Genomic DNA, 19,892 nt, shown 5'->3' on the forward strand with positions numbered 1-19,892 from the left:
CTATGGAGTTTTGAAGCCACTGAGAAATTGAACACTGAGTCAGGGGACAGTGTGATGAAGACACAGAGTCGAAGTGGATGACAAACCACCAAAACCAACACCCGTGACCAGCACAGTGATGACAAAAGCATCGTGTGTTTCAAGTGTGGGATCAAAGGGCACAAAGCAAGAGAATGTCGACAGAAGACATGGTGGAGTCATTGCAAAAGCAAGACACACAAAGACGAGATGACGCCAGTAAAGCATCAGAAAATGGTGACACGACAACGTGCTCAAGATGATGGACGGCGAGACAAGATCCAGGGAGCAGTTGGGTCGCGACATCCGAGAGAGAGGATTGATGGGAGCCACTTCGCATATCATCACTGACGTGACCATGTTCAAGGATTTCGACAGCACGTTCAGACCGGAAAGACACCGCATGGAGCTGGCGGACGGCACACAATGCAGCGGAGTCGCACAGAATAGGGGAGATTCTGAGATCACTTTGATAGACATAAAGCAACACTGAGAGACGCTTTATACATTCCTTCATACCCCCAAGCCATTTTCTCTTTAAAGAAGGTGACCACCAACGGGGCAACAGTGATATTTAAAGAAGGTAAAGATTCACTGATTTACGAAAGGTGGGACAAAATATTGTATACACGTGGATGGAAAGTTGTACTACTTACATACTGAAAATAAGCCTAATGACAAATGTAACACATGTCGTGATATACGAGAATGGCACGAGGTATTAGGCCAATGCAATTACGATGATATTCTTAAATTGCAGAATGTGGTTAATGGCATGCAGATTAAGGATAAAGCATGTAAACCTGAGCAAGAGTGTGAGGTGTGTGTTCAGGGGAAATTCACTCAGAATAGAAGCAGGAATCCTGATACAAGAGCCAAGAACCCTCTCGAGTTGATACACACTGACCTTACAGGCCCTATGCGCACTTATTGATGGATATAAATATGCAATATCATTTACTGATGATTACTCCGCTGCAATGTTTGTCTATTTTCTAAAGAATAAAAACGACACGGTAATAGCGACAGAAAAGTTCCTCGCAGATGTATCCCCATAGGGGACAGTCAAGTGTTTGAGGTCAGATGGAGGAACAGAGTACACAAGCAGTGATTTCCAAACACTGATGAGGCTAAACAAAATCAGATATGAGATGACAGCGCCCTATTCGCCGCACCAGAACGGGACAGCAGAGGGACTGGCGTACTCTTCTTGAAATGGCAAATTGTATGCTAGTTGAAAGCAAGCTTCCAAGAGAGCTTTGGCACTATGCAGTACAAATGGCCGCACATGTACGCAACAGATGCTTTTGCAGGCGTACAGGGCAAACGCCCTATCAGATGATAACGGGTAAGAAACCTAATGTATCCAAACTGCAAAAATTTGGATCTTCATGCTATACATACAGACAGGAAAAGGGAAAGCTTGATCCCAAAGGTGACCCAGGACTTTTTGTGGGGTTTGATAAATATAGCCCTGCACACCTGGTTTACAATCCAAACACAAATAGAGTGCTAAAACATAGGCTCGTGAAGTTTGTGAACAAGGCAGCTGTGGAGAAATAGACACAAACAGATAAAAACACATATTATGGCATGAGACAGCCTAAGACTAATGAGGTTTTCAGAAGCCTAATAAGAGAGCCCAAGAGTCATGTATACAAGACAGGGATGCACGCAAAAGTGCAGTCACAGGGATTAGGCCACATGAACATAACCCCACACAACAAAGTGACACAAATGATGAACCTGAAAATAGATGGTATCCTACTAGGGAAAGAAAGAAACCTAGTCACTTTGATGATTTTGTATAGCGATAACTATGGGGCACACATCACAGTGGACTGTTACAGAGCTGTGTGTGGTGTTCCGCAAACACATGCAGAGGCAATGAGATCAACTTATTCTCAAGAATGGGCAAAAGCCATGGATGAGGAAATTCAGTCATTAAATGACAACACATTAACTGTGACAACCCTACCAGCGGACAAGAAAACAGTGGGGGGTAAATGGGTATATGCCATCAAACGTGATGTAAATGTCAGAGACAAATACAAAGCACGATTTGTAGCAAAGGGCAAGAGCCAGGTGCCAAACATAGACTATGGAAAGACGTTTTCACCAACAGCCAATCTAACAGGTATAAGAGTAGCGCTTCAAAATGAAGCCCTGGAAAATGAAGAAAGCTAGAAAAACTTTACGATCTCAAACAATCTGGCCGAAACGGGAAAAGGTCTTATATGATTATTTAACTGATAATGAGTAACATTACAGCAAACTGAGTATAAGTGGGGGTGTTAAGTTAAGTTAAAAAGTTAAGTTAGAGTAATCTAACTTTCTTAATTGTATCCTCATTTTGTGAAATGCTGTAATGCTGAGCTGATCTGTCAACCCAGCCGCTACGTGACATCACGTGATTTGACAGGGATTAAAGCCAGTGTCTATGTGTGTGTGACTTCTCGTGCGACGATGAGCGCAGCGGTTGCTCTCTGCGCTCCGGCAAATAAATATCTTACTTGTATGATCGAAACAAGAGGAGCATCTCGACTCTTTATCCTCCCGAATGCATCGCGAAAGCGTTGAACATCTCAACACAAATGGAGTCAAGTTCTTTTAATGTGGATGTCATTTAAAAGATTTATTGTAACCACTCAACAAAACACTGCGAAATCGAGATTTCATTTAGGCACCGTGGACGTATTTAGACTAAATGAAGTCGCCGTAGCGACCAAAGATGGCCGAGATGCTGCGCAGGCGCACTACAACTAGTGTTATAGGGAAATCGATCCGCAGATTGTGTCCCCGACACGCGTTTCATGAAAACGTTCTTCTTTTCGTGATCACCGGACATCAGTGCTATCTTCCTGGACTCCAACTGACCTAATTTGAGCTTTGTACGCCGGGAGACTCGCCTTGGTGAACGTCGAAGCTCCTCTGGCGAAGTTTGCTTGCTAGCAAAGAGGCACGTTTGGTCGGAACACGTCGCTCGTGACTCGTCTAGTGAGTGTATTTTTTTGGGTGTCGCTGGAAATGTGTGGAAGAAAGACGGCAGAGTACAAGGAGGAACTTTGTCCAACCACGGACGACGTGGAGCTCCAACATCATCTTTGCAAGTTGGAACCTCGAGTTGTCTCCCCAAGAACGAGTCGGTTCACTTGTAACTCACAAATTCTTCATCTTATTTAAACTATCTTGTGTGTTATGGAACAAAAATTCTCCCCCTGCAGACCTCAAAGAAGAAGATTCGGGGTTCGAGCATCTGGATCTACAACCCCCACAAAGTCAAGAGAAGGAAGCAGTCAAGCATCCTCACGTTAAAGAAGAAGAGCGGGAGGAGGAAATCAGCAAGTTTCCTTTGACTGGCGTCAGTGTGAAGAAAGAAGAAGCTGATGGAGAACAACAAGAAGGAGGATCCCACTCGGACGGCCTCCTGGCTCCGCTTTTCGAAGAAGACGACGAAGTCACCTCACGGTCGTCTGAGCGGTCTTCCGACACGGAGGATGAGCAACAGTCCAAAGGTGATCCAACATGCCATGCGGGCAACGGACGTCCGAATTGTTCCCATTGTGGCAAAACCTTTACCACGACGTCATCGTTGAACAGGCATATGCAGACACACACGGGGCAGAAACCCTTTGCCTGCTCAATTTGTGGGACACGATTTTCTCTGCGAACAAATTTAACAAGCCACATAAGAAAACATACTGGGGAAAAACCTTTCGCCTGCTCAATTTGCGGGAAACGGTTTTATACTAAGTGCGATTTAGCGAGGCACGTAACATGTCACTCTGGAGAAAAACCCTTTGCCTGTTCAATTTGCGAAGCTCGATTCAGTCAAAGGTCGTATTTGAACAAGCACAGAAAAACGCACACAGGAGAAAAACCTTTTGCCTGCTCGGTTTGTGGGAAAAGATTCCTTGACAAAACCTATCTAGCAAGGCACGCCATAAGACACACCGGAGAGAAAAAAATTGCTTGTTCACTTTGTGGTAAAGCCTTCTATACAGATCCAGAGTTAACAAGCCACTTAATGACTCACTCTGGGGTAAAGCCTCATCCCTGTTCAAGTTGTGATAAATGTTATCGTTCACAAAGTGATTTGAACAAACACATGAGAACGCACACTAAGGAAAAATCCTTTGCCTGTTCAATTTGCGGAACTCGATTCAGTCAAAAGTTGCATTTGAATGTGCACAAAAGAACGCACGTTGGAGAAAAACTTTTTACTTGCTCACTTTGTGGGACAAGATTCACTCGAAAGGAAAATTTGACAAAGCATCAACGAAAACCGTGTAGAGTTAAGCGTTCACGTTCTTCTGTTTGTGCTCCAACATTTGCTCGAGGGGACTCTTCTTCAAAGGAGATACCGCAAGGAGGCACAATTTGAAGAAAAAACATATTTGCCTGCTCATTTTTTGGGGGGAAAAGAAGCATTGAAGAAGCATTGAAATGATAAATGCCTAAATAGTTTTTGTGCTAAGATTATATTCTTGCAAATTTAACGTTCACAAGGCAAAAAGTTCGTTAGCTGAGCCGAGGTATCACTGTATAAGTCACCACGGACACTCTGAAGAAAAAACATGTCCCAGCTTAATTTTTGGGGAAAAGAGGAACTCAAATGATAAATGGCTTTTAGAAAAAAATATTGCAATACTAAATGGCAAAATTCCAAAATGTATTTCAAACGTTTTTTTTTTGTTTATGAATTTTCACCTTGTTGTAGAAAGACTTTACATGTGAATGATTCCCAAATTATTCTTGATGAATCCCATCGCTGGCATTCTTTTTATGTCTTTGGAAGGGTGGGGGTCTTTTTTAATTTTACTTCGATAGATCTGAAATTTCTTTGTTTGACAATGCTTTAAAGTGTTGTGGTTTTGGTTGTGTCAAACACGTTGAGTTGCCTCCTGTCTGAAAATGTGCAAGACGAATAAAGCTGCCTTGGCTCAATAGATTCTTTCGTTTCATGATGGAGCTCGTATGTGGCAGGTCAAGTCCCCCAAATGAAGCCTTGATGGCCACAAAACGTGCTCAAATTGGGACAAGTGGAGTCAAATTCCTTTTAATGAGGAATTTATTTGAAAACTTTATTGTAACTGTTCAAAAAACTGCGAAATTGATCTTTCATTTTGGCACCGTGGACGTATTTTGACTTAGTGGAGTCGCCGTCGCGACCAAATATGGCCGATCCAAAGCGCATGCGCACGACAGACTGTTGTCTCGATACGCAGATTTGTCTGCGGCACGCGTTTCTTGAAAACGTTGCCACCGATTCATGTTCACCGGACATCACAGCGACATTAATGGACCACAACGCGCCAAATTTGAGCATCGTATGCCGGAAACTCGCCTTGGAGAACAGCAGACCAATCAACATAGCAGACGAATAAACATGGCGGATAGTAGCCGGGAGAGTCCAAAACGCCCTGCAAAAAAAAAAAAAAAAAAAAACAAGATCAGAATGTCAATTTCAGTCAGGTTGACAAACCGAATATACTTGAAGAAGAGCAAGCGATCGTGGAGTATCATTTGGATTTTGTGTTGCAATTGCACAGCGAGTACAGCGTGGTGCAAGAAAGCAAGGAGAGTAAATTTGGGGTGACGGCAAAGACCACAAATCATTCTATAAAGCAACGATTGACCCAATACAGACGGTTCATTTCTCAGGTGAAACAAAAGAAAATGTCAAAACAAACTACATTTTATACAAATTGAATGTATACATGAACAATGAATGAATTTTTGTGTTTTATTTGCTCTAATTTACACTTGCTCGCTCACATTATCTAAACACGCACCACCGAGTCGCGAGGTCGAAAATCTCCCAATTTATGAAACTTAATATGTATGAAACGATGACAATTCCCGAATAAAAGTTGTCGTACGGCGTCCCAGCAGTTGAGACGAACTGAGGTTGAGCCAAACTAATTGTAAAATCGGCGTACATTATTTGAAATGACAAAAAAAACAACGCAAACAAGCGGAAATGCAGTTTACTGCGCATGCGCATGTTATGCTGTTATCACTCCGACTGTACGCAGCGATAAAAAATCTATAAATTCGATTGATGATGACTTTTGCTGGTTTGGCGTGACAATCATAGCAAACGGCGGCAGGATTGTCGTTGGCTCCCAGCAGTTGAGACGAACTGAGGTAGAGCCAAACTAATTGTAAAATCGGCTCATATTTTTCCCCGTATAGAAATGGGAATATGCCGTACATTATTTGAAATGTTGAATACATAAGTTACGGGGAAAACGTCTACGTTGACTTGTATGCAGGTGGAGTCAAATTGTTTAAAAAAAAATGTAAATAATTTAAATCAATAAAATTATGAAAAAAACTATAAGTTTCAGGCACCGTGACGTCTTTTGACTTAGTAGAGTCGCCGTAGCGACCAAAGATGGCCGCCCGCTGCGCATGTGCATTTCAGGGTATGGTTCCGAACTCGATCCGCAGATTTTGTCCCCGACACGCGTTTAATGAAAAAGTTGTCCACCGATTAATGTTCACTGGACATCAGTGCTTTCTTACTGGACTCCAACTGACCTAATTTGAGCTTCGTATGCCGGGAACTCGCCTTAGTGAACGTCGAAGCTCCTCTGGCGAAGTTCGCTTGCTAACAAAGAGGCACGTTTAGTTGAGACACGTCAGTCTGAACAGATCTCGTGAGTGTATTTTCTTGGTGTCGCTGGAAATGTGTGAAAGAAAGACGGCAGACTACAAGGAGGAACTTTGTCCAACCACGGTCGACGTGGAACTCCAACGTCACCTTTGCAAGTTGGAACATCAAGTGGTCTTCCCAAGAGCGGGTGGGTTCACTTCTTCCTCTCTAAATCACAAATGCTTCATCTTATTTCAACTTTCTTGTGTGTTCTGTAACCAATATTGTGCCCCCGCAGACCTCAAAGAAGAAGATTTGGAGCCTGAGCATCAGCATCGAGAACGCCCCCAAAATCAGGAGGAGGAAGCAGGAAAGCACCCTCATGTGAAAGAAGAAGAGTGGGAGGAGGAAATCAGCAAGTTTCCGTTGACTGGCGTCAGTGTGAAGAAAGAAGAAGCTGATGGAGAACAACAAGAAGGAGGATCCCACTCGGACGGCCTCCTGGCTCCGCTTTTCGAAGAAGACGACGAAGTCACCTCACGGTCCTCTGAGCGGTCTTCCGACACGGAGGATGAGCAACAGTCCAAAGATGATCCAAGATACCATGCGGGCAACGGACGTCCGAAATGTTCCCATTGTGGCAAAACCTTTACCACGACGTCATCGTTGAACAGGCATATGCAGACACACACGGGGCAGAAACCCTTTGCCTGCTCAGTTTGTGGGAAAACATTTACTCATAAGAAATATTTAACAAAACACACCAGAACACATACTGGGGAAAAACATTTCGCCTGCTCAATTTGCGGGAAACGGTTTTATACTAAGTGCGATTTAGCGAGGCACGTAACATGTCACTCTGGAGAAAAACTCTTCGCCTGTTCAATTTGCGAAGCTCGATTCAGTCAAAAGTCGTATTTGAACAAGCACAGAAAAACGCACACAGGAGAAAAACCTTTTGCCTGCTCGGTTTGTGGGATAAAATTCCTTGTAAAATCAAATTTAGCAAGGCACGCCATTAGGCACACCGGAGAAAAAAAAATTGCCTGTTCAATATGCGGTAAAGCATTCTATACAAATCAAGAGTTAACAAGCCACAAAATGATTCACTCCAGGGAAAAGCCTTACGCCTGTTCAAGTTGTGACAAATGTTTTCGTTTTCGACGTGACATAAACATACACATGAGAACGCACACTGGAAAAATACCTTTTGCCTGCTCAGTTTGCAGTAGAAGCTTTGCTCGAAAGGGCAATTTGACAAGGCATATGGGAGAACACTCTGGAGTGAAGCCTTCACGTTTTTCTGTTTGTGGTCCAACATTTGCCACAGGGGACACTCCTCAAAGGACACAAGAAGACACACTTTGAAGAAAAAAACATGTGTCCGCCTAATTTTTGGGGAAAAGAGGAACTCAAATAACAAATGCCTTTTAGAAAAAATACGACAAAACTAAATGGGGAATTCCAAAATGAATGAAAAAAGCTTCTAGCAATCTAGCGAGGCATGCCATAAGACACACCGGAGAGAAAGAAATTGCTTGTTCACTTTGTGGTAAAGCCTTCTATACAGATCCAGAGTTAACAAGCCACTTAATGACTCACTCTGGGGTAAAGCCTCATCCCTGTTCAAGTTGTGATAAATGTTATCGTTCACAAAGTGATTTGAACAAACACATGAGAACGCACACTAAGGAAAGATCCTTTGCCTGTTCAATTTGCGGAACTCGATTCAGTCAAAAGTTGCATTTGAATGTGCACAAAAGAACGCATGTTGGAGAAAAACTTTTTACTTGCTCACTTTGTGGGACAAGATTCACTCGAAAGGAAAATTTGACAAAGCATCAACGAAAACCGTGTAGAGTTAAGCGTTCACGTTCTTCTGTTTGTGCTCCAACATTTGCTCGAGGGCACTCTTCTTCAAAGGAGATACCGCAAGGAGGCACAATTTGAAGAAAAAACATATTTGTCTGCTCATTTTTTGGGGGGAAAAGAGGCATTGAAGAAGCATTGAAATGATAAATGCCTAAATAGTTTTTGTGCTAAGATTATATTCTTGCAAATTTAACGTTCACAAGGCAAAAAGTTCGTTAGCTGAGCCGAGGTATCACTGTATAAGTCACCACGGACACTCTGAAGAAAAAACATGTCCCAGCTTAATTTTTGGGGAAAAGAGGAACTCAAATGATAAATGGCTTTTAGAAAAAAATATTGCAATACTAAATGGCAAAATTCCAAAATGTATTTCAAACGTTTTTTTTTTGTTTATGAATTTTCACCTTGTTGTAGAAAGACTTTACATGTGAATGATTCCCAAATTATTCTTGATGAACCCCATCGCTGGCATTCTTTTTATGTCTTTGGAAGGGTGGGGGTCTTTTTTAATTTTACTTCGATAGATCTGAAATTTGTTTGTTTGAAAATGCTTTAAAGTGTTGTGGTTTTGGTTGTGTCAAACACGTTGAGTTGCCTCCTGTCTGAAAATGTGCAAGACGAATAAAGCTGCCTTGGCTCAATAGATTCTTTCGTTTCATGATGGAGCTCGTATGTGGCAGGTCAAGACCCCCAAATGAAGCCTTGATGGCCACAAAACTTGCTCAAATTGGGACAAGTGGAGTCAAATTCCTTTTAATGAGGAATTTATTTATTTACAACTTTATTGTAACTGTTCAAAAAAACTGCGATATTGATCTTTCATTTCGGCACCGTGGACGTATTTTGACTTAGTGGAGTCGCCGTAGCGACCAAATATGGCCGATCCAAAGCGCATGGGCACTACAGACTGTGTAGTCTCGATGCGCAGATTTGTCTGCGGCACGCATTTCTTGAAAACGTTGCCACCGATTCATGTTCACCGGACATCACAGCGACATTAATGGACCACAACGCACCAAATTTGAGCATCGTATGCCGGAAACTCGCCTTGGAGAACAGCAGACCAATCAACATAGCAGACGAATAAACATGGCGGATAGTAGCCGGGAGAGTCCAAAACGCCCTGCAAAAAAAAAAAAAAAAAAAAAAAAACAAGATCAGAAAGTCAATTTCAGTCAGGTTGACAAACCGAATATACTTGAAGAAGAGCAAGCGATCGTGGAGTATCATTTGCATTTTGTGTTGCAATTGCACAGCGAGTACAGCGTTGTGCAAGAAAGCAAGGAGAGTAAATTTGGGGTGATGTCAAAGACCACAAATCATTCTATAAAGTAACTATTGACCCAATACAGACGGTTCATTTCTCAGGTGAAACAAAAGAAAATGTAAAAACAAAATACATTTTATACTAATTGAATGTATACATGAACAATGAATGCATTTTTGTGTTTTATTTGCTCTAATTCACACTTGTGGACCGCTCACATTATCTAAACACGCACCACAGAGTCGCGATGTCGAAAATCTCCCAATTTATGAAACTTAATATGTATGAAATGATGACATTTCCCGAATAAAAGTTGCCGTACGGCGCCCCAGCAGTTGAGACGAACTGAGGTTGAGCCAAACTAATTGTAAAATCGGCTCATATTTTTCCCCGTATAGAAATGGGAACACGCAGTACATTATTTGAAATGGTGAATACATAAGTCACGGGGAAGACGTCTACGTTGACTTGTATGCAGGTGGAGTCAAATTGTTTTAAAAAATATGTAAATAATTGAACCCACTAACATTATGAAAAAACTATAATTTTTCAGGCACCGTGACGTCTTTTGACTTAGTAGAGTGGCCGTAGCGACCAAAGATGGCCGACCTGTTGCGCATGCGCACTTCAGGGTGTGGTTCCGAACTCGATCCGCAGATTTTGTCCCCGACACGCGTTTAATGAAAAAGTTGTCCACCGATTAATGTTCACTGGACATCAGTGCTTTCTTACTGGACTCCAACTGACCTAATTTGAGCTTCGTATGCCGGGAAACTCGCCTTAGTGAACGTCGAAGCTCCTCTGGCGAAGTTCGCTTGCTAACAAAGAGGCACGTTTGGTTGAGACACGTCAGTCTGAACAGATCTCGTGAGTGTATTTTTTGGGTGTCGCTGGAAATGTGTGAAAGAAAGACGGCAGACTACAAGGAGGAACTCTGTCCAACCACGGTCGACGTGGAACTCCAACGTCACCTTTGCAAGTTGGAACATCAAGTGGTCTTCCCAAGAGCGGGTGGGTTCACTTCTTCCTCTCTAAATCACAAATGCTTCATCTTATTTCAACTTTCTTGTGTGTTCTGTAACCAATATTGTGCCCCCGCAGACCTCAAAGAAGAAGATTTGGAGCCTGAGCGTCAGCATCGAGAACGCCCCCAAAATCAGGCGGAGGAAGCAGGAAAGCAACCTCATGTGAAAGAAGAAGAGTGGGAGGAGGAAATCAGCAAGTTTCCATTGACTGGCGTCAGTGTGAAGAAAGAAGAAGCTGATGGAGAAGAAGAAGGAGGATCCCACTCGGACGGCCTCTTGGCCCCACTTTCCGAAGAAGACGACGACACCACCTCACAGTCTTCTGACACGGAGGATGAGCAAGAGTCCAAAGGTGACCCGACATATCGTTCGGGCAACAGACGTCTGAAATGTCCCCAATGTGGCAAAACCTTTGCCAGTAAGTCAACGTTGAACAGGCACATCCAGACACACACTGGGCAGAAACCCTTTGCCTGCTCAGTTTGTGGGAAAACATTTACTCAGAAGATAAATTTAACAAACCACACCAGAACACATACTGGGGAGAAATGCTTTGTCTGCACAGTTTGTGGGAAAGGATTTTATGTCAAGAGAGATTTAGCAACACACACAATAAGACACAGTGGAGAAAAACGTTTTTCCTGTTCATTTTGTGGTAAGGCATTCTATTTAAATAAAGAGTTAACAAGACACATCATGACTCACTCCGGGATAAAGCCTTACGCCTGTTCAAGTTGTGATAAATGTTTTGTTTCAAATAGCGACTTAAACGTACACATGAGAACGCACACTGGGGAAAAACCTTATTCCTGTTCAATTTGCGAAACTCGATTCACACAGAAGGGGCAGTTGAACATGCACAGAAGAATGCACATTGGAGAAAAACCTTTTGCCTGCTCAGTTTGTGGGAAAAAATTCATTCAAAAATCAGATTTAGCAAGGCACGCCATAAGACACACAGGAGAAAAACGTTTTGCCTGTTCATTTTGTGGTAAAGCGTTCTATATAAATCAAGAGTTAACAAGACACATCATGACTCACTCCGGAGTAAAGCCTTACGCCTGTTCAAGTTGCGATAAATGTTTTTTTACACAAGGTGACTTAAACGTACACACGAGAACGCACACTGGAGAAAAACCCTTTGCCTGTTCAACTTGCGGAACTCGATTCAAAAAGAAGGGACATTTAAATGTGCACAGAAGAAAGCACACTGGAGAAAAACCTTTTGCCTGCGCCGTTTGCGGAACAAGATTTGCTGAGAAGAGTCTTTTAATGCGACACGCAATAGTGCACACCGGAGAACACCCTTTTTCTTGCTCCGTTTGTGATAAAAGCTTCACTCGAAAGGAAAATTTGACAAGGCATAAAAGACAACACTGTGGAAATAAACGTTTTGCTTTTTCCGTTTGCGCTCCAGCATTTGCTAGAGAGGACTCTTCTTCAAAGGACATACAGTCAGAAGGCACAATTTGAAGAAAAAACGGGCCTGCTTCATTTTTGGAGGAAAAGGGGAACTCAAATGATAAATGCCTTTTAGAAAAAATACTACAATACTCAGTGGGGATTTGCAAACTGAATTTCAAAAAAAAAAAATTATTTATGACTTTTCGCCTTGTTGAAATACTTTGCATGTAAACGATTCCTAAAGTATTTATTTCGAATCCCTTTGCTGTACATCCTTTTAATCTCTTTGGGGGGTGGACTTTTTCTTTCTGAATTTTGCTTCGATAGATCTGAAATTGGTTTGTTTGAAAATGCTTTCAAGTGTTGTGATTTTGGTTATGTCAAGCACATTGAGTTGCCTCCTGTCTGAAAATGTGTAAGACGAATAAAGCTGCCTTGGCTCAATAGATTCTTTCGTTTCATGATGTAGCTTGTACATGGCAGGTCAAGTCCCCAGATGAAGCCTGGATGGCCACAAAACTTGCAAAATTTGGGACAAGTGGAGTCAAATTCGTTTTAATGTGGGATTTTAATCGAAATTTTTATTGTATCTATTAAACTATATTGCGAACAACGGCAGTAGCTTCACATTATTATATGTATCGTAGTTTTATATTATTTAGTAGTAGTATCATCATATTTGTTGTTTTTTTTCCCCCCAAAATGACGGCGCGTGAATGCGCAGCGGCTCCTCTCCTGGCAAATTGGCGTTTTCGTGTTTATTATGTTTGTCAAAGTCATTATAAGTGCCTTGCACACTGGGTCCGAGAGGACAGGAATTTCATCTGTGTCATGCATATTAGCATATTTGACAATAAAGCTGACTGACTTCTTTTCATTTGGGCTTTTTTCCACCGCGAATCAGTGTCCTCCATCTTCAGAGGTTTGATCAGCATGTTTGTTTTGGACAAGCTTTTATGTCAGATGCCCTTCCTGACACAACCCTCTGTATTTATCCAGGCTTGGGACCGGCACAAGAAGACACTGGCTTATCCAAAGTCAGCTTTATTGTCAACTATGCATGACATACAGCACAGATAAAATTACTGTCCTCTCAAACCAGGCGTGCAAGGCACTTATGTGGCTAAAAAGGACAGACAATTGACAACGAACAATACATGTAAATTGTGAATGTAAAGTGAAGTAGTGTCGTGTGTAATGTGACGTAGTGTAGTAATGCAAAAACAAAAAAGGTTGAGGTGAGGTTATGCAGAAAAAAAAAAAGAGTTCAGGATGATTGTACGCCGTGTAGCGTGTACTCAGGGTTCGGTGAGTGCGGCAGTGGGAAGGGGCAGGGGGGTAGGGCTGGGAGGGAGTTGAGTCTCCTGACTGCCTGGTGGCAGAAACTGTCCTTGCGCCTGATGGTCTTGGCTCGGAGACTCCGCAGTCTCCTACCCGATGGCAGCAGGCTGAAGAGGCCGTGAGAGGGGTGCGTGGGATCGCCAGCGATCCTGATGGCTCTGCGGGTGAGGTGGGTGTTGTAAATGTCCTGAAGGGGGAGGGGGGGACACATGATGTTCTCAGCTGTCCTCATGATGCGCTACAGAGTCGGTGATACAGCTGGTCAGGATGCTCTCGATGGTACCGCAGTAGATGGGGGTCGGGGCTCCAGCTGTTCTGAGCTCGCGGAGGAAGTACAGGCTCCGGTGAGATCTCTTGGCCAGTGATGCCATGTTGTGGCTCCAGGACAGGTCTTCGGAGATGTGCACTCCCAGGAACTTGGTGCTGCTCACCCTTTCCACTGCGGAACCGTCGATGGTTCGTGGAGCATGCTAGAGGTCCACCCTCCTGAAGTCCACAACAATCTCCTTCGTCTTCTCCACATTCAGACAAAGATTGTTGTCCTTACACCACGTGGCAAGGCGGCTGACCTCTTCCCTGTAGGCTGTCTTCTCATCGTTGTTGATGTGGCCCACCACAGCTGTGTTATCAGCAAACTTTATTAAGAGGGTTGAGCTGAATGATGACGGTGAGCAGAGTGAAGAGTCCCCTTGTGGCTACAGAACAAGCTTCTCGATGAATTTAATAAAGATAAGGATGCTCAGGCTCCCAAACACAAAATGGCCATCGGCACAGCAGCATTCAAAAAAGCAAAACTATACTCACCATTTGATGACAATGCCCTGAGTTTACAGTAAAACTATTTCCCTACATTGCATCACAAACAGAACTCCATAGTCGTTTAAGATGATTTATCTTTTAGATTCTAGAAGATAGATTCTAGAATCTAGAATGTGAATCTGAAGTTGAATGTTGATGTTAAATCGAGAGTGGAGTCAGTATACAAACGTGAGGGAATTGAATGACAGGGTAATTTTACCATCAAGCGGCCACACAGATTAACAAAACTTTATCGTTCTGAAGTAAATCAGAATCAGAATCAAAATCATCTTTATTGCCAAGTATGTCGAACACACAAGGAATTTGTTTCCGGCAGAACACGCTGCACTAGTATCATCATTTTTTTTTTCAAAGAGGCACTATACGGTTCCAAATGTCGTCATACACGCGATAACAAAAGACACACGGTCGTCTTCGGAATGGGAAGGAATTATTCATCGTCCATTAACATGTCTCGAGAATGACAGTAGACAGTAATGTGTATTATTTAGATACCGTGGACATATTTGGACTTAATGGAGCCGCCGTAGCGTCCAAATATGGCCGACCTTTTGCGCATGCGCACTACACGTTGTGTGGTACGAAAATCGAGCGGCAGATTTTGTCACTGACACACGTTTCTTGAAAACGTTCTTCTTTTCATGTTCACCGGCCATCATGGCGACATTATTGGACTCTAACTGACCTAATTTGAGCTTCGTGCGCCGGGAAACTCGCCTTAGTGAACGTCGAAGCCCCTGTGGCGAAGTTCGCTTGTTAGCAAAGAGGCACGTTTGGTTGGGACACGTCAGTCTGAACAGATCTCGTGAGTGTAATTTTTATTTGGGTGTCGCTGGAAATGTGTGAAAGAAAGAGGGCAGAGTATGAGGAGGAACTTTTTCCAACCACGGACGACGTGGAGCTCCAACGTCATCTTTGCAAGTTGGAACCTCGAGTCGTCTTACCAAGAGCGGGTCGGTTAACTTGTAACTCACAAATGCTTCATCTTATTTCAACTTTCTTGTTTGTTATGGAACAAAAACGATGCCCCCGCAGACCTCAAAGAAGAAGATTTGGAGCCTGAGCATCTGGATCGAGAACCACCCCATAGTCAAGATGGGGAGGCACGAGAGCGCCCTCACGTAAAAGAAGAAGAGCGGGAGGAGGAAATCACCAAGTTTCTGTTGACTGGCGTCAGTGTAAAGAAAGAAGAAGCTGATGGAGAACAAGAAAGAGGATCCCACTTGCATGGCCTCTTGGCTCCACTTTCTGAAGACGACGACGTCACCTCGCATTCTTCTGACAGGGAGGATGAGCAGCAGTCCAAAAGTGATCTGACAGGTCGTGCCGGCAACAGACGTCTAAAATGTCCCCAATGTGGCAAAACCTTTACCAGTAAGTCATCGTTGAAGAGGCACACCAGTACACACACGGGGCAGAAACCTTTTTCCTGCTCAGTTTGCGGGAAACAATTTTATGTCAAGACATTATTAGGAAGGCACACACAAACTCACACTGGGGAAAAACCCTTTGCCTGTTCAATTTGTGAAACTCGATTCAGTCGAAAGTCGAATTTGAATGTGCACAGAAGAATGCACACTGGAGAAAAACCTTTTTGCTGCTCAGTTTGTGGGAAAAGATTCATTCAGAAATCAATTTTAACAAAGCACTCCAAAAGACACACCGGCGAAAAAAACATTGCCTGTTCAGTGTGTGGTAAAGCATTCTATACAGATCAAGAGTTAACAAGCCACATAATGACTCACTCTGGGGAAAAGCCTTATGCCTGTTCAAGTTGTGACAAAGGTTTTCGTTCACAAGGCGACTTAAACATACACACCAGAACACACACTGGGGAAAAACCTTTTTCCTGCTCGGTTTGTGGGAAAAGATTCAGTCAAAAGATGAATTTGAGTGTTCACATGAGAACGCACACTGGAGAAAAACCTTTTTCCTGTTCAATTTGCGGAACTCGATTCACACAGAAGTGGCAGTTGAACATGCACAGAAGAATGCACACTGGAGAAAAACCTTTTGCCTGCTCGATTTGTGGGAAAAGATTCATTCAGAAATCACATTTAGCAAGGCACGCCATAAGACACACCGGAGAAAAGAAATGGGCCTGTTCGGTATGCGGTAAAGCATTCTTTTTAAATCACGAGTTAACAAGACACAAAATGACTCATTCCGGGGAAAAGCTTTATGCCTGTTCAAGTTGTGATAAGTGTTATGTTACCCAATGTGACTTAAATGTGCACAGAAGAAAGCACACTGGAGAAAAACCTTTTTCTTGCTCCGTTTGCGGTAAAAGCTTCACTCGAAAGGTAAAATTGACAAGGCATATAAGAGAACACTGGGGATAAACCTTTTGCTTTTTCCGTTGTGGTCCAATGTTTGCTCGAAGGGACTCTTCTTCCAAGGACACAAGAAGACACACTTTGGAGAAAAAACGTGCCTGCCTAATGTTTTGGGGAAAAGAGGAACTTAAATGATAAATGCCTTTTAGAAAAAATACAACCAAACTAAATGGGGAATTCCAAAATGAATGAAAAAAGTTTTTTTTCGTTATGACTTACTTATTGTTGTCGAAAGACTTTGCATGTGAATGAATCCCAAAGTATTCTTTTTGAATCTCTTTGCTGTACATTCTTTTTATCACTTTGAAGAGTGGGGGATTTTTCTTTCTGAATTTTGCTTCGGTAGATCTGATTTTGGTTTGTTTGAAAATGCTTTCAATTGTTGTGATTTTGATTGTGTCAAGCATGTTGAGTTGCCTCCTGTCTGAAATGTGCAAGACGAATAAATCTGCTTGGCTCTAGTTTCTTTCTTTCATGATGGAGCTCATACATGGCAGGTCAAGTCCCCCAGATGAAGCCTTGATGGCCACAAAACTTGTTAAAATTGGGACAAGTGGAGTCAAATTTTTTTTATGTGGGATTTAATCAAAAATTTTATTGCATATATTAAACTATATTGCAAACAACTCCAGTATCTTCATATCCTTCTATGCATCGTAGCATTCCTGACAGGACGGACACAACAGGTCAGACTGGGAAAAATATCATCCTCAACACGAACCACGAGCACTCCATCCCCTCAGGGATGCGTCCTCTCTCCATTGCTCTTCTCTCTCGACACGAACGACTGCACCTCAACGCATCCAGCTGTCAAATTCATAAAGTTCGCAGACGACACCATGGTCATCGTCTCATCTAAGATGGCAACGAGTCTGCGCACCAACAACAAGTGGAGCTCTAGCGCAGCCGTCACAACCTAGAGCTGAACACGCTCAAGACAGTAGAGATGATCGTGGACTTCAGGAAACATCCATCACACTATCCAACTGCCTCGTGTCAACCGTTGAGACCTTCAAGTTCCTAGGAATCACAGTCTCCCAGGACATGAAGTGGGAGGTCAACAACAACTCTATCCTGAAAAAGGCCCAACAGAGAATGTACTTCCTGAGGCTGCTAAAGAAGCATGGCCTGCCAAAGGAAGTGCTGCAACATTTCTACACAGCTGTCATGGAATCCATCCTGTGTTCTTCCATCACCGTTTGGTTCGGGGCCGCCACAAAAATGGATAAAATCTGACTTATGTGTGTCAAAGTCATTATAAGTGCCTTGCACGCTGGGTCCAAGAGAACATGAATTTCATCTGTGAAGATTTGTTCACAAAGGTAGGTTGTTCCAAACAGTTTTCTGGTGCTTTGCAAGTTCAGCCATTTTCTTTTCACAGACGAGAGAAAATCATGACGGGCCTGGGGGAGAGGTGGAGGCTGCCCAGAGAAAGTGGGCAGCCAGCCCTCCTCCTCCTCCCCCTTTTTCTCTGCCCTGAAGGGGAGGGAGACCTCCTCCTCCTCCTTTACCCGGGGGGAGCGGGCAGCCCCTCCTTCGGTGACTCCAGCTGTGCCTTGTACAATCCAGCAACATGGAGCGCTCATGATCCCCTCTGGGGTGACACAGTCATTGCAATTTGAGTTGGCAAATCAATTCACAGAGTGACATTGACAGCGTTCGTTCAAGATTCACTGGAGCAAATCAGGACCTTCTGCTCCATTGTATCCATCTGATCATCTTCTGGGGACGCCTGTGAAAACGCATGATTGAGTTGAAAACATACTCGACATAATATTTTTTCCATAGCTCTTTGATGAATACCGTCCAGTTGAAACAAAAACTAAGTACAGTGAGACCTCAACTTACAAACTTTTTGTCTTACAAACGTCAAATTTATGAAAATTAAACCTTATAATAAGCACTATTTTCATAATACACACCCACCACGCCTGGCGGAGTGATCTTCGGCGGAAGCACACGACCGAACAGCACCAGAGGTTAAGTTATCAACATTCCTTATGGAAGGTGACTCTCCTTCCATAAGCCATCAACGACCATCAAAAAGGTCAATAAAACTTTATTTTACAGCACAGTTTATTTCTTTAATTACAGTCGTCATGTAATGCGCCTCTCTTTCCAAACAGCAATTCCCTTTGACCTTTGGCCTCCAACGCCATTCCATCAAGCCATAAATGACCATCACAAATGTAAATAAAGTGACTTTATGATACAATGCAGTGTATTTCTTTCATTACAATACAATAGCACATTTATTATACATAGAATAAGGTATGTTGTGTGTAGTTTTAAGGCTTATTTAGTTAAAAACTATATTTTATGGAAACCCGGGAACAGTTTATTCCCATTTTAATGGTTTCCTATGGGAATTTTGTTTTTGAGATACACACTTTTCGCCTTACACACTCTGTCTGGGAACCAATTAAGTTCGTAAGTTGAGGTCTCACTGTAAATTGAATAGGCAGGCAAATTAGACTGATTGATGAACATCCACATCAAACTGGAAAGGCGTGTAATACACAATTCGTAAAAGCATAGGTGTGAGAATGACAGATGACAAAATTGAGACGCATCAACTGGTAAGTGACAAGGTGAGTAAAGAAAATAATAAACAAATAAATAAATAAAATAATAATAAATAAATATATGACTGAATGAAAAAATAAATAATCCAACAAATAAAGAAATAAACAGAGGCCGAACTAGAGTGAATTTGTAGGCGCAAAAGTAAAGTATTTTTTGTTAGATTTGATAACGTTAATCATGAAAAGAATTGAACACCTTGAATTTAGGATTCCAGTATTTCTGTCTGCGATCGGGACAAATAATTTTGTGATCCGACTTCAGGCGAATACAAAATGTAATGAAAATGTGTGCTTGTGTGTGTCTGTGGGCGTTGATTTGGTGAGAAAGAATGTGTGAAATAACTGAGAGGAATGTATATGTGTCCATGTTTAGACCTTAGCGACCTCTTTTTGATTTAAAGCATTGCTAAATAAGGATTCAGATGTATAATTATCGTTGAAAGGGTTATGTCCGATAAAAAGATATGAACAAATTTGGATGTGAAGTTCCCAAAGAACGAATGTCCTCTTATTGATAAGACAATTAAGGAGATATATAATAAAATGTTATAATTTGATTTTGCTGGCCAGCTTAGAGAATAAGAATGAATATATATATAAAATAGTTACCCGCAAGGTTACAAT

The 19,892-nt window shown here is 42.5% G+C and overlaps 4 protein-coding genes across 4 annotated transcripts; all 4 read left to right on the forward strand.

The window, feature by feature from the left end:
• Positions 1–2,797: 2,797 nt before the first annotated feature.
• LOC148900139 (uncharacterized) lies at positions 2,798–4,965 on the forward strand. The gene is made up of 2 exons (XM_088991667.1): positions 2,798–3,160; positions 3,243–4,965. Exons 1-2 carry the CDS (start codon positions 3,046–3,048, stop codon positions 4,400–4,402), a joined length of 1,275 nt encoding a protein of 424 aa, XP_088847793.1. The 5' UTR covers positions 2,798–3,045; the 3' UTR covers positions 4,403–4,965.
• A 182-nt stretch (positions 4,966–5,147) lies between these two features.
• LOC148900140 (uncharacterized) lies at positions 5,148–9,136 on the forward strand. The gene is made up of 2 exons (XM_088991689.1): positions 5,148–6,827; positions 6,918–9,136. Exons 1-2 carry the CDS (start codon positions 6,713–6,715, stop codon positions 7,985–7,987), a joined length of 1,185 nt encoding a protein of 394 aa, XP_088847815.1. The 5' UTR covers positions 5,148–6,712; the 3' UTR covers positions 7,988–9,136.
• Positions 9,137–10,368: 1,232 nt separating this feature from the next.
• LOC148900141 (uncharacterized) lies at positions 10,369–12,635 on the forward strand. Its single transcript, XM_088991632.1, has 2 exons — positions 10,369–10,769; positions 10,860–12,635. The coding sequence occupies exons 1-2, from the start codon at positions 10,655–10,657 to the stop codon at positions 12,254–12,256; spliced, it is 1,512 nt and encodes a 503-aa protein (XP_088847758.1). The 5' UTR covers positions 10,369–10,654; the 3' UTR covers positions 12,257–12,635.
• A 2,285-nt stretch (positions 12,636–14,920) lies between these two features.
• Positions 14,921–17,144, forward strand: LOC148900142 (uncharacterized). The gene is made up of 2 exons (XM_088991648.1): positions 14,921–15,300; positions 15,383–17,144. The coding sequence occupies exons 1-2, from the start codon at positions 15,186–15,188 to the stop codon at positions 16,687–16,689; spliced, it is 1,422 nt and encodes a 473-aa protein (XP_088847774.1). The 5' UTR covers positions 14,921–15,185; the 3' UTR covers positions 16,690–17,144.
• Positions 17,145–19,892: the final 2,748 nt, after the last annotated feature.

Source organism: Hippocampus bargibanti, linkage group LG03, assembly GCF_051943395.1.
Source record: "Hippocampus bargibanti isolate YZ-2025 linkage group LG03, ASM5194339v1, whole genome shotgun sequence".
NCBI lineage: Eukaryota > Metazoa > Chordata > Actinopteri > Syngnathiformes > Syngnathidae > Hippocampus > Hippocampus bargibanti.

Bases quoted from the DNA above. Each gene is read 5' to 3' on its own strand.
- LOC148900141 (XM_088991632.1), top strand. From the start codon at position 10,655: ATGTGTGAAAGAAAGACGGCAGACTACAAGGAGGAACTCTGTCCAACC. The intron at 10,770-10,859 runs GTGGGTTCACTT...GTGCCCCCGCAG, and splicing joins AGTGGTCTTCCCAAGAGCGG to ACCTCAAAGAAGAAGATTTG.
- LOC148900139 (XM_088991667.1), top strand. From the start codon at position 3,046: ATGTGTGGAAGAAAGACGGCAGAGTACAAGGAGGAACTTTGTCCAACC. The intron at 3,161-3,242 runs GTCGGTTCACTT...CTCCCCCTGCAG, and splicing joins AGTTGTCTCCCCAAGAACGA to ACCTCAAAGAAGAAGATTCG.
- LOC148900142 (XM_088991648.1), top strand. From the start codon at position 15,186: ATGTGTGAAAGAAAGAGGGCAGAGTATGAGGAGGAACTTTTTCCAACC. The intron at 15,301-15,382 runs GTCGGTTAACTT...ATGCCCCCGCAG, and splicing joins AGTCGTCTTACCAAGAGCGG to ACCTCAAAGAAGAAGATTTG.
- LOC148900140 (XM_088991689.1), top strand. From the start codon at position 6,713: ATGTGTGAAAGAAAGACGGCAGACTACAAGGAGGAACTTTGTCCAACC. The intron at 6,828-6,917 runs GTGGGTTCACTT...GTGCCCCCGCAG, and splicing joins AGTGGTCTTCCCAAGAGCGG to ACCTCAAAGAAGAAGATTTG.